This window comes from Rhinichthys klamathensis, unplaced genomic scaffold (genome assembly GCF_029890125.1).
Source record: "Rhinichthys klamathensis goyatoka isolate OS25496 unplaced genomic scaffold, OSU_Roscu_1.1 h1tg000230l_1, whole genome shotgun sequence".
NCBI lineage: Eukaryota > Metazoa > Chordata > Actinopteri > Cypriniformes > Leuciscidae > Rhinichthys > Rhinichthys klamathensis.
Genome location: NW_026606754.1, coordinates 660,001 through 673,969, shown reverse-complemented (window position 1 = coordinate 673,969; position 13,969 = coordinate 660,001). Strand labels below are relative to the sequence as shown.

The 13,969-nt window shown below is 38.9% G+C and overlaps 1 protein-coding gene across 2 annotated transcripts in view; it reads left to right on the top strand.

The window, feature by feature from the left end:
• The first annotated feature begins 1,387 nt into the window (after positions 1–1,387).
• Positions 1,388–13,969, top strand: part of plp1a (proteolipid protein 1a) — a 22,480-nt gene continuing 9,898 nt past the window's right edge. The window contains exons 1-6 of one of the 2 annotated variants that reach the window (XM_056265213.1): positions 1,388–1,565; positions 10,720–10,906; positions 11,172–11,328; positions 11,720–11,888; positions 13,141–13,214; positions 13,333–13,398. In XM_056265213.1, the coding sequence (XP_056121188.1) occupies positions 1,562–1,565; positions 10,720–10,906; positions 11,172–11,328; positions 11,720–11,888; positions 13,141–13,214; positions 13,333–13,398 (657 nt within the window). In that variant the 5' untranslated portion in view covers positions 1,388–1,561. The remainder of the gene's footprint in view (positions 1,566–10,719; positions 10,907–11,171; positions 11,329–11,719; positions 11,889–13,140; positions 13,215–13,332; positions 13,399–13,969) is intronic. The other variant, XM_056265214.1, reaches the window with a different exon arrangement.

The window sequence follows — 13,969 nt, the reverse complement described above, 5'->3', positions numbered from 1 at the left end:
TGCTGAAGGAAAAAAAAAATTATATAGTTTTAAGTTTAAAATTATTTATGAACATTATTTTATATAAAATATATATTTTATAAAACAAGTTGAACTCAAAAACGGCTAGAAAATCAAAGCCATTAATATAAATAAGTTGTGTTCCAAATTTGAGGTTGATATCTCAAAAAATGAGCTTTCAGTAAGAGTTTGTTTGGGCGCAGTAAAAGACTTCCCCATTGGATGCCATGCAGCAAAACTCCACTGGTCACACAGTGATTGGATTTTAGATTTGCAGTTGAGTTTACACATACCAGCCACACTCTGACATCCATACCAACACACCCACACAAATATCGTTGCATAATTGATCCAATTGGCTATATAATATGCCGAAGCAGAAAACAGGAATAAAGCGAGAATTATAGACCAAACCTGAAAAAATGGCACCATCTGATAAAAAATAGTAAATAGTGGCCATGGGATTTTAAAAAAAAGCAGTTTTAATGGGTTTCAATGGGGCCATTTTTGTCCAAAAGGCGCTGAGAGGGAGTATTTTGTGTACCTAGTGCAAAAAAAGATTTTTTTTAAAGGAAATAGCAGTGAAATAGTAAAATTACAATAAAAATACACACCTGTGCCAAATTTTATGCAGTTAGCATTAACACGGGCAAAGTGATAAAAAAAACTAAACTAAACTGAAAAGACCAAAAATGTCCCTAAGGAAGCACAAGGGTTAAGTATTTTAGTAAGTGTTTTACTTTGATTGTTTATATTTTTAAATTATTTGTTTTCATTTGAAATGTTTATGATTTAATTACTTAATATATTTGTATTAAACTCACAAACCCCAGTCTGGGAAACCCTGATGTAATGTAATATGTAATGCACTTCATGTTGTTGATAACAAAGAATGAAGTATATTTTCTTTCTCTTTTAATTTTTTTTTTTTTTATCAATATGGTACAAGATTATCCTATTCAAATCAATGTGATAAACAAGTTAGGTAAAAGGTAATCTAAAAGTAATCACTTAAATGTGTAACGTGAGGCATATTACGTATACTAACTTCATTTTTTTTGTCCTGTAGTTCGGAATGGACTATATTAGCACAGCTTCTACTTTGATGCTAAAGCTCTCTTCTCAAGCAGTTTGAGGTGTGAACACTAGAGGTCAGCAGAGAGTCCGATCTCATAGAAATCCACACCAAACAAAGATTTAGCTCATTAGCAGTACCTCTTTTCCACAGCTATATACTTTACAGTCTTATGTTGAACTTAAATTAAGGGTAAATAAAATTACAAACACATTAGATTCTTAATAAAATTAAGATTTAACACTCAATAGACTGAGCTGAAAGTGACCTGCAATTCTTTATCAAAAACTGTGCATCTTGAAGCTGCTGCTGGCACTTGTTTTAAGAGAGCATGTTTCTGCATCATCATGACCCTGTCAGTCTGCTCCCTGAACTCTGAGCCTGTCCATTGAAAAGACACATTGTTTCTTAAGGCTGTTCTCTGAGTCTGTGTAGGAGAGACTGAGAGCAGCATTACACTGAAGCACAGCACTGCTGCCTACAGACATGGGTAAGCTCAGCATTTCTACTCTTTAAAAGGGACGTTTCGAACAATTTTGTATATGAATTGAATGAAAAATGTTATCTGTTGTTTGATAAACTAGTACACAGTGATTCACTTGCATATCTCATATTTGAGAGTGTCTGAATGTCACTGCAATAGATACTAAATTCCTGCACAGGAGAGTTTCTCAGAACTAACTTTTCATTCATTCATAATTTTAGCATGTGTTTTAGTGGATGTATGAAGTCAGTTCCTCACACACACACAGGTGTAGATCATAACTTTAACAATCATTCTCTAACACCAATGCTTTTTGAACAGTATAGCTATGTCTTATCATTTCAAAACAGATGTGGAATGTTTTGCTTGTGCTTGTGCTGTATTTCTTGAAAATGAAATGGCATTTTGTTTGATATTTGGATATATTATTAAATAGTGCAGTGTATGAATAGCTTTCTTTGTGTCTGTAGTAATTCAAATGATATAGTTTTTCATTAAGTTTAACCAACTTTTCATACACTGCTGTTCGAAAAGTGTGGAATCTTTAAGATTTAAAATTAGCTCACCAAGGCTGCATTATTTGATCAAAAATAGTAATATTGTGAAATACTTTTACCGTTTAACATAAAATATAATTTATTTCGGTGATCAAACAGAATTTTCAGCATCATTACTTCAGTCTTCACTCTTCAGTCTCACATGATCCTTCAGAAATCACTCTAAGATCATTTCTGATTATCAATGTTGACAATAGTTGTGATGCTTCATATTACAATTACAGAAATGTCTCACTGCTTAATGTTTTATAATATGGTATTGCTGAGACACAACTAGGGTTGGGTATTGTTTTAATTTTAGCGATTCCGATTCTTATGGATTCCTAATTTCGGCTCTGATGAGGTAAAAAAAAAAAACACAAAAAATATCATTCACATTTATTCTAAGTCTTATTGCAAAACATTTCATTGTAGCTGAAAACCATGAAAAACAATCAACAGGCTAAAAAACCCTTGCAAAAGAAACTTTAGTCTTTAGGTTAAAAATACCTTAGCAATAACCTAACCTAACAAATATAAATTTCAAGCATTAAAGACTAAGTAAATACTCAGTAATTTAAAAAAACCCAAATAAACAAATTAGCAAAGCACAAAAAAATACACCTGAACAAAGATATGATGGAAATAAACAGTGTTTTAAGATGTTCAGATATTTAGGTACAGAAACTGTAATCAAATGTTAAAAAAACACCACTTTATGAATAAAATATAGTTACAGAAGTTATTCCGTCAAGAACTGGCTTTTGTTGTTTGATTAACGTTAAAGGGATAGTTCACTTTGGAATTAATTTTTGGTATGTTTGAGCTTACCTCAAGGGCATCCAAGATGTAGGTGTCTTTGTTTCCGCAGTAGTTTCAATTTTGATATTTTTAGGTCAAACCGTTCTTGTCTGTCAGTCATATAATGCAGGTCTATGGTCACCACCTTAAAGAGCATGCACAGAGAAGTCCAAATTAAACATGATTTAATGACTCGTAAATGTAAGTACACATTGATGGCCTAAGACACGAAACGAGGGGTTTGTGTGAAAAAAGTAACAGTATTTATATCGTTTTTACCTCTTGTAACCATATAAATACTGTTACTTTTTTCACACAAACCCCTCGTTTCGTGTCTTAGGCCATCAATGTGTACTTACATTTACGAGTCATTAAATCCTGTTTAATTTGGACTTCTCTGTGCATGCTCTTTGAGGTGGTGACCATAGACCTGCATTATATGACTGACAGACAACAACGGTTTGACCTAAAAATATCAAAATTGAAACTACTGCGGAAACAAAGACACCTACATCTTGGATGCCCTTGAGGTAAGCTAAAACATATCACAAATTAATTTCAAAGTGAACTATCCCTTTAATGTAGAGACGACAGCTGGAATATTAGGCTGCTGTCGCTTTAAGAGCTGCACGGATCCAATATACTGATACACGTGCATTTTCTTTTTCAACTGTTTACAATAACTTAAAGGGACACCAGGCAGAAATCCCGTTTTTTGTCAAACAGTGACCCCTAGAGTCGCTGTGGAGAACTTGTATTTAACGTTAATGTCGTAAATACCACTCACGCAGAGCGTGACGTGTTACATAGTATACAATAGTACATTGTTTAATTTGTCTTTTAATGAGATCTAATATATGTTGTTAGTGGTGAGAATTTTCACGTGATTAAATACATAGATCCGACGAGTATCCCCATGTACTTTAATGGTCCAGTGGCAGAACTTTTGCCAAGTGTGTCAGAGGTTCTGGGTTCTTCTAATCCGTACTATTAGTATAGTTTATAATTTTCCTCATCAAAACCGATTGTTTATTAGTGATTGTATAGCAGGGACAAGTTTATTAGGTTTTGTGATTTCACCGTAACAAATTTACGATTTCACCGTAACAAATTGTGATTTTCACCGTTGCAGGAGCCGAGTTCACTCGGTTCCTGCAACGGATTGAGGCGCGCGTCCGTGTGAAGACTATGCGCGTCACAACAGAACACTGTATCCACGCCACTGATCGCACGGCAACAGTCTGTGAGCGGCAAGCACATTGGTCACTTGATTTCAAAAACAACACATTTCAGATCGCCTCTTATTTAACAAACGAACGAAATGAATGCTCTACTAGAGTTAACTGGAGATGTTTTATTTATTTGTATTGGTACATCTGTGCCGCGAGATGTTTCAATGGGGACATGTCACACCCGCAAATTACGCCTATGCTCGTGTCGTGTCTGACTCCTCGCTCGGTCAGTCTGCCGTTTCCTCTTTCTCTGTTCCTCCGACAATGCTTTCCTAGCTTTCTGCATCTTATATGCCGGCTCAGCCATGACGATAGTGTGACAAACTCCATCCCTCTCTACATTGTTCCTGGATGGGGGTGTGTATGTGTGCAGTGCCGTAAAGGAAAATGTTACATCGCGAGAGCTGATATCACGCGATACTTCCTGACGCTGAGGCTGGCGGCCCGCCGCACCAAAGTTGCAAGTGAGATTTTTTTGCTCACAGGCACCAGGGGGGGGCCAGAAGGCCACCATTCAACCCGAAAGAAGTCATATAACCATTTCAATAACTCTGAAGCTGTTCAGTCAAGCTAAAAAAAACTGCATAGAATCCCTTTAAGACATAACCGATTGTGTTTACGAGAATATTTTGATATATTTTTGTGTGTAATTGCCCGTTTAAGTGCAAAAACACGGAAGAGAACTCAGTTCAGTATAGTGCACAATACTAGCCTGGCAAGCCAGACCTACATCAAGATGTTAGGTCTGGGAACTCACAATTGACATACCTCAGTCCGAGGGGCGGGATAAACGGTTGTCTTTCAATATCCCTCGGCACGCAATAGGACAGCGCTACAACCAACCAGAGCAACGAACGGCTGTGGCTGAGTGAGTCCCATGCGTTTTCCCACCAGCGGAGCTAGTTGATATATTAAACTTTTACCGCCTGTATCCGATCGTCAAAACTCCGAACACATCTTCCTTTTTTAAGAATGACTTAAGTGACGTTCTCTTAACTCCAAGTCCTCCAGAGTCGCGGCCAAAGCCGATTCGAAAGACCGCTGTTCACCAGCAGCATCTTCTTTGTTTTCAAGTAACGTTAGCAGGGAAATCACCTATGGAAATCACGCGGAACCGTCACATCTCTGCCGTCATTGTTAAGCCCGCCCACCAACTCTATACACGATGTGATTGGCCTGACCAGAGTTTGGTTTTTCCAGCTCGAGAAGCCAACGGAGAGTTGCTAGACCACACTTTGCTGCAAAATAGTTTTTGCTGTCGCTAGGGTGCGTCTAGATTTCTAGGCTAGCACAATACAGTATGAGAGGCGGCTTTCTGTGTGTGTGCTTTGAGAAAACAGCGCACGGGTCTTCTTGAGCTTGAATGGTTTAAAATCACATTAATATGCACACAAAGGAAATCTATAAGAGGAATCTAAATTTTAATTTTGCAATAAGAATCTGATTCCTGACCTTAAGTCAAGTCACCTTTATTTATATAGCGCTTTCTAGAGTAGAGATTGTTTTACAGTGAGAACAGGAAAATCATCCAACTTAAGTATTGGATCTTCGATTCCTAACCCTAGTCACACAACGTATTTAATTAAAATTTGACATGATTATAAAACATAAGGATTTAAACAAAACCAGATATTCCTCTGTTTATAATCAAACAGCATGGGTGATTTAACCCTCAGCGCCGTTGTGTCGAATCTCCCCCTCAGTGTTGACTCTGGTTCCTCCCCTAGACTCATGTCAGTCCGTCTGTAGGGCCGGCGGTGGCACCGGCTCTTTGTTTGCTTGCCATTGCTGGCCCTTGTGTGGCATCGAGACAAAGGCTATTGTCAGTGCAGCCACAAAAAGAGACACTCTGGCTCTTGGTCCTCCTTATTTTCTCACACTCCTCATGCCGTGGTACGGAGCAGCTCCGTCGCTCCCCCACACACACACACAAACACACACCAGCACATGATCCGGGTGGAGGAAGAATCACACACTCTTACACCCGTCCGCAGACACACACTCGCACTCCTCGCTGCAGCTGCTGCTTTGTCGCAGTGATTTGGCACATGTGAATGGACATCTATGAGAGTATGAGCTTGTTATATTGTTTTGGGTTTGAATGAGCACTGTTTGCAGTGTATATTATTAGTCTATATTATTTACTACGCCAATGTTGAATTCTTAAGCTTGTTCAAATCAGCAGTAGATGCTTCACTGAGCAGGCATTACTAATCACACTAACAATACATCTAGTCTATATTTCTAGCAAGAAATGTATTTTTGCGTTACTCTTTTGCTATATGCAATACAAGTTGTATTTGTATAGCGCTTTTCACAATAATTGTTTCAAAGCAGCTTTACCGAAATGTGTGTTTCACTGATGCAATGATATTTGGCCCTAATGAATCTAGCATTAAATCAAGAAACCGCATTGGTGGTGAGGTGTTGGAGAACAACCTTGAACAGAACCAGACTGTCTCTAGCAACAAAATAATGTAATTTAACAATAATATATTGCTCTAAGTTAGTACAAGGCATGCGTTTGGTTAAACAATTGAAGTTACTATCTTTCAAAGCATTGCTGAAGCAGTACAAACCGATTGTGATCGTAGTGATTGCAATATTATCACAATATTATGCCAGTCTTGTAAATCCATCAATTGTTGGTGTCATCTGCAGTCATCACGAGTCAGGCTGGATCAAACTGGTGAAGTCTCTATGGACAAAAAAGTATGTGATTTCAGCAGATTTGTCTTTATTTGGATTCAAACTGAGAGCATTTTTTAGTAAGGCTTTTCCAAAGTTTAGGAGCCGAATGCGAAAAAACGACCACCTTTAGTAGACTTTGATATTCTCTGTATCAATATCCCAGAGTTTTGTACCATAAAGACTATAATGGATTGCAATGTGATAGAAGAACAGTTAAATACAAAGTAGCAAGACCGCTTAGGACCTTATAAGCGAGTGATTAGCACTATTTTATCATCGATGCGGGACTTAACAGGTCGCTATTATAGAGTTATGACCTAAAAACTCTAACCCCGGTTTCACAGGCTTAAGCCTAGTCCCAGACTAAAATGCAATGAGCTGCTTTAACTGAAAGCATATCTTAAAATATGTCAGTGTCATTGTTTTGTCTCAAGATGTACACCAGAAATGTTTTTTTTCTTTCTAAGGCACGTCTATAAAAGTTTTGAACTAATCCTGGCTTCATCTAAGCCCTGTTTGTGAAACCGGGCCTATAAACTGCATTTTGAAGCTGTCTAGATGGAAATTATATTGTAAGATACTATGTGTACAGTGAATAATGTCTCTGTTTTATCAGAATTAAATAGAGCACTGTAAACAAATGAATGTCAATTTAATGGTATGGTTAATGGTAATGTAACGACATGTTGACTGGTTAAAAGTAAGTTCCATGTGGAAAACTGATAGATTGAAAGGGACATTTCATGTAGTTTAAGAAAAAAGAGAGTAAAATATTGTTAAAAATTTACAGTGTTAGAAAAAAAAAAAAATCCCAGAATTCCATGTGTGATTCTTATTTGTTTCTTAGTTATCAGTTTTGTAAATTAATGTTTTATGTTCTTAGCTTATGTTGTTAAAGGTGCATTGCGCAAGTCTCTGAGTTTTTGCAGAACTATGCCCCCTCTGGCGACAAGCGAAACTGCAACCAGAGTTGTGCACGCTCATGGACCACAAGCATACGCACGCTTGCACGAGCACAAGCTGTTCATAACCAAAGGAGCATCAGCCGCACAAATCTTTTGTTTAAAGTCATAATGTCTTCAGAGGTAATAAAGTTTAGCCTGGTTAAAACCAGAGCATTCTCAGTTGTAACTGAGTTATGGTCTGGCAAAGCGTCATAGACAAATCATTTCCAGAGGGGCGTCACCAACGGACGTCGCGGATAGACCTAAACCCAATCAGAGCGATGAAGGAGATGACGTATGCAGAGCGGCGGAGAAACATCTCCGAGTGTTGTTCTTTGCCCGGTTTTTAACTAAAAGGAAACGTTCAAATCGCTTAAAACAGACGCGATAGCTGATTCAAACGAGTGATGCTCGGCGGCGGCATCCATCTTTGTAATGTAGGCTACAAAATCTGCTTCAAAATCCCAGCGCTGTCGTCATCGTGTAAAGCCCGCCCCGACGTTTCTGATTGGTGCCTCGATTTCGACGGATTGGAAATGGGCTTGAATGAGCTCTTTGCCAGACTAACTTTCAGAGCAAATCTAAATTTGCCGGAAGTTGTCTGGGTTTTCCCAGGCTAAATAAAGTTATAAATCTGCAAGTCATTTTAAATATATGAAAGGAAAGGCATTTGAGTAAATTACACACTTATGTGTGAGGGGAAAACGGGGGTAGTAGAAAATTTTTTGATTCCATCTATCTCCATGTTGAACTGTTTTATGTGTTTACTGTATCCACTTATGATTGTATTATTATGGAAACATGTTCATGAACAATATAAGTTATTACTTTGTAAAAGCCAACTGAGGATCCCGTTTGAGCCCTAGAGCAGACCGGAGATCTCTCCATTTGTTGAAAGCCTTCCCGATGTTGACTCTCATCTTACTCCGACGCCTGTCTGACTCCAATTTGGCCCTTTCGGTGGCACTAGCAGGGCCGGATTAACCATTAGGGCAACTGGGCACTTGCCCAGGGGCCCACGACATCTAAGGGGGCCTGGGCACCAGGGGCGGAGTGGCAATCGGGAGAGTCGGGAGTTTCCCCGGTGGGCCGGTAGTGTTTCAAGGCCGCGAGGGCCGGTCTGATAAAATGTATTCATTGCAAGTTCGCCATGCGTACTTGTGGCCAAAGCGAGGGGAAGAAAAAAAATATTTTAGATAACGGAGCGTATATTTGCACTAAGTGCCTGTCTTTTTAACAAAAAGACGCCCTTCACGGAATAGCTACAGTGGCGTAGGTCGTAACACGTGAAGTGCTTGGAAGCAGCTTTTGATGCGCTCGACCCGAGTTCAAACCCGCCTTTTGCCGAACTCTCTCTTCTCCCTTTTCCCAACACATATGAGATGTAAAATGTATAACCTAACATAAGGTCTCTAGCGTTATATTTGGCCAACAAACTAAAATCGAAACCATGATATGGCTTTGTGCCTTTATAAAACAGCACAAGACTTTAAGAATAGGCATCCTGTGTGTGCTGGGTGATTTAAAGAAAAGTGCGCTCTTTGCTCACGCGATCAGCATGGTTATCTGGTGTGCACAAGACATTGTGCCCAGGGGCCTCTGAACTCTTAATCCGGCCCTGGGCACTAGACAAAAGTTTTCTTTTCTTTGTCTTGCGTGGAGTTTGCGTTGGGGTTGGAAATGAACTACAAGCCGGTCTCTTATGGCACTTTTCCATTACCAGTACCAGCTCGACTCGACTCGACTCGCCTTGGCTCGCCTCGACTCGGCTCGCTTTTCGCTCCGTTTTCCATTGCAGAAAGTACCGCCACAAATAGTACCCGGTCGTCATAGCGACGCATTTCGTTCCTTGTTGCCCCATCAAGCTCTCGCTGGATCCTCTCTTCGGCAACCAAACAAAGGAATGTCTGCACCTCCTCGTATGACCACGACGTATTCTTCCGAGTTGCCATAATAATAGTAGTAAGTTTAGTAACTATCTCTGGCCAAACTATTTAAAAAATGGCGGGGTTATTCTGGATACTCCATCTGGCGCGTTCAATGATGACGCAGATTCTCTGTGACCAATCAGCGGTCGGCATTGTTTTCACGTCACTTTTTAGTATCGGCTTAGCTCGCCTCAGCTCGCTTAGAACCTCGCCGGAGGTGGTACGAAAAAAAGTACCCGAAAGCAGGTACAGGGACAACTTTTACACAGTGGAAAACCAAACAAAAGCGAGTCGAGTCGAGCCGAGCCGAGGCGAGCTGGTACTGTGTAGTGGAAAAGCGCCAATAGAATCCATCTTCTACTTTTGTCGAAAGTTGACTGAAGTTTTGTCGCTCGAGTTCACAAACCTGCCAGACATAGCCAGGTGAGCGTGAACGCGCATGACGTCACGTCCAGTCTCAAATCCCGTCCCGAATCCCTCTTATTTATTTTACTGTACAGGATTATAGAGGCAATCGCAGTGATCAGAGAAGGGCTCATTCAGCCCATCAGGCACTTGTTTAAGCATGTATGGGTTAGAAAAACGGGTATTTTTAACATGAAATGTTGCGCAATGCACCTTTAAATTAATGTTTATTGAATTGTTTTGCATCATGTGTGTTACCACAATGGTGTTTGTTTTTGTTTTTTTGTGGACTGGACTTTTGAAATTCAGTGAAGGAAATTACTGGTCATCCAATCTTTAATCTCTTTAATACACTCTGTTAACTTGGATAATTTTGACATTTCTTGAAGAAATACACAATATATCAGCATAACAATGGAAACTAATCTTGTGTTTACTAATAATATTTCCAAGGGGAAGCTTGTATAAGCAAACCGCAGAGGGCCTAACACAGAGCCCTGCTGCACTCCATCCCTTACTGGTGTCACATTAGACGGTTCCTCTTTTGAACAGAGAATATGATGTGTGAAGGTCTGAATGTCTGATATAGTAGACATAGGCTGACCTTTGTTATGAATCCCCAGGTTGTTATGAATGCTGTATGCGCTGTCTGGGAGGAGTGCCATACGTCTCTCTCGTGGCCACTCTACTGTGTTTCTCTGGCATTGCTCTGTTCTGCGGCTGTGGACATCAGGCCCTTACAGAGAGCGAAAGACTCATCGAGACTTACTTCGCCCGTGACCATCAGGACTACATCACCCTAGCGTACCTGTGCGTGCCAGAAGTATCTCTAGCAACTATGTGCTGTTCCAATTTCAGTTTTAAATCAATTTTTTCGCTTATAATCAAAAGCTTCGCAATCAAAATCTAAAAAGGGGAGTTTAATTAAAGAATGTTAAGGTGTCAAAAAGTGAATTTGTGCTATAATTAGTAGTCCATGATTTAATGTTTGGAACGATCAGTCATTTTAACATCTTTTTATTGTGAAAATGTCTCTCTCTCTCTCTCTCTCTCTCTCTCTCTCTCTCTCCTGTAGTATTGAGTATTTTCAGTACATTATCTATGTCCTGGCCTCCTTCTTCTTCCTGTACTGTATAGTCCTGCTGGCTGAAGGCTTTTACACCACCAGTGCAGTTCGCCAGTCATTTGGAGAATTTCGTAGTACAGTTTGTGGTCGCTGTCTCAGTACAACGGTGAGTGATTCGCAATGTAGGTTGCAGTTTGCATTGGCTACTCTCCAAAATGCCGCACCCTCATGTTCAAACACATTTGCTTTACTTTCTTCCTGTAAGCAAAATGAGAAATTTTGATGAAGTTTTGAAGAACGCTGCACATTTCCATTCAATTAATCTATATAGCTTCCAAAGGCGGTCCAATTCAAAAAGTTGATATTTACTGAATATGTTCCCCTATCTATATCACTTCTGTATATTCAAAAGTGGTGCAACATTTTTAGTTTCATGTGTCGTTGATATTAAACCTGGTGAAATTCGTCACTTGAACAAGTGCAATTATTTATTATTAATTACTATTGAATTCAAATAAAATGCATCAAACTGATATGTGTATGCATTCCTCCCACAGTTCATCGTGATCACATATGTCCTGGTTGTAGTCTGGTTGCTGGTGTTCTCCCTCTCTGCGATTCCTGTGTATTTCTTCTACAACATGGCAAACACCTGTCAGACTATCAACTTCCTCTCTGAAACTCCCTCCAGCATCAACCAGCTGTGCATTGACGCCAGACAGTACGGTAATGACCCCGCGATGCATTCATCCATCTCTCAACAGCTTGGACATCAGATATCACAGCTCTGTTATAATGATCAAAGTCCTGTTGAGGATGTGCCAGTCTTTTGAAGTGTCCTGATGTTCTCCGGAAAGAAGCATACAGTATGAATACAAACACTTGATTTCACATTTTGCTGCATTCTGAAATGTGTCAGATCACTTAAATCATGTGCATTGCCACATGAAGTGCTATTTTGTGCATTAGCCATGTGTGTGTGCTTCTCAAATGTAAGGCTGCAATTAATTTATTCAAAAATACATAAAAAAAAATGCCTTCATGCTGGCTTGATTACACCTTTTTTATGTTGAACATTTTTTTTATTTACAAATTAAAATGTTTATTTTGCAGTCAAAAATACAACTGTCCTGACATCATAATTAAGATAAAAACCCAATAAAAGAAGGCAGTTCTTGAAAAGGAATTCTTTAGTTTGACAATAAAAAAAAAAAAAAAATCTTTTTAACAAAATGATCTCACTGCTTATTAATATTTTAAAAATACATATTTTAAAAACATAAAACTGGAAATTATATCATAGAGACTGTGTGTCAAGGTCAATAATTTAAGCCTCTAAAAAATATAAAAATATAATAATTCGACCTTTTTATGACAATGTGAGGTTAATTTTAGTTGTATAATGTCATATGGTGACAAGCTGGTTTCTCCCACAGAATAAACAATTTAAAAGATAATTGTGACTTTTTATCTTTCTGACTTTTTTCCTCGCAATTGCAAGTTTAAAAAAGTCCGAGTTGTGAGATAAAAAGTCGCAATTACCCTATTTATTTTTATTCTGTGGCGAAGATCTTCCATAGGTGTGTCTAAAAATCGAATTATATTTAAGAATTAGTAATAAATAACATTTATTTAAAATGATATTTCTTACCTTAATAATGATTACGGTTTGTACACTCACCTGTGTTCAAGATGTAAGGTGGAAAGTAGGATACTTGATTGACATTTTAGAGTCACTAGTAAATTTCTTGTAAAAAGAATAAACGTTCATAACCATATGAAACCAAATACACAGAGGACAGATTTTTAAAAAAGATTTGTCCATTATGGGCATAATTATTTGTCATTGACCCACGTGTGTACAATGTGACTTTGCACTTGAAATGTGTTGTGTTTGAAATGTAAATCTCAATAAAACAAAATTGTGCCTTGATCTCTTTCATGCTGTTACAGTGTTTTGTGTCTCTGTCTCTCTAAGGTTTACTTCCATGGAACGCAGTCCCAGGAAAGGTTTGTGGGATGACCCTGTCGAATGTGTGCAAGACAAGAGAGGTAAGACGTGCCATTCAGTGTCTTCCCGTAATTCCTTAGAAAACTGGCTTCCTCAAAACATTCAGGCTGCGCAGCGAGTGTTCAGGACGTCACGTTTCGTTTCTGACTTGTTTTCCAGTTTTTCTTGACCTATGACCTGTACATCGCTGCCTTCGCTGGAGCGGGGATGACGGTCTTGGCTCTGGTGAGTGTGTGCAGAACTGAACACAATCACAGTGTGTTTTCATGACGCCATTCCCGTAGGTGTCGAGGAATTCTGTCCCTGCATTTATTAAAGGGCTGGCTGTCATTTATTGTTCTCAAATGCCTTGGATGATTGTGAGAACAGCTTATTTTGCGTTTGGAGGGAGCACTGTGAAAATGTCATGACCACACATGTGACTTTCTGATATGTCTGACGTTTGAGTTGCTGCTGAGCTTTCTTATTAAAGTGCAATGTGATTTTCTAAATTTCTCTGAACTCCCACATCCTCATAGCAACAATATGGTAAAAACCATAGATGTGTGTGTATGGAAATATATATATATATAACAGCCGCATTAGCTTTGAGAAAGCCGTCCACCATATTGGAACAGTCAAAGCCGGTCCGTGAACAGTCGAGAGCAAGTTAAATGTGACTGCAGCCGTAGTTAAAAGCTTGTATCAATATCTGCAATTATATGCAATAGACTTCAGCAGATGATTTTGTTTATCATGATTAACTCAATATGAGATGAAGGCGTTAGCTGACACGACAAACCTTGAGTTAATGCAT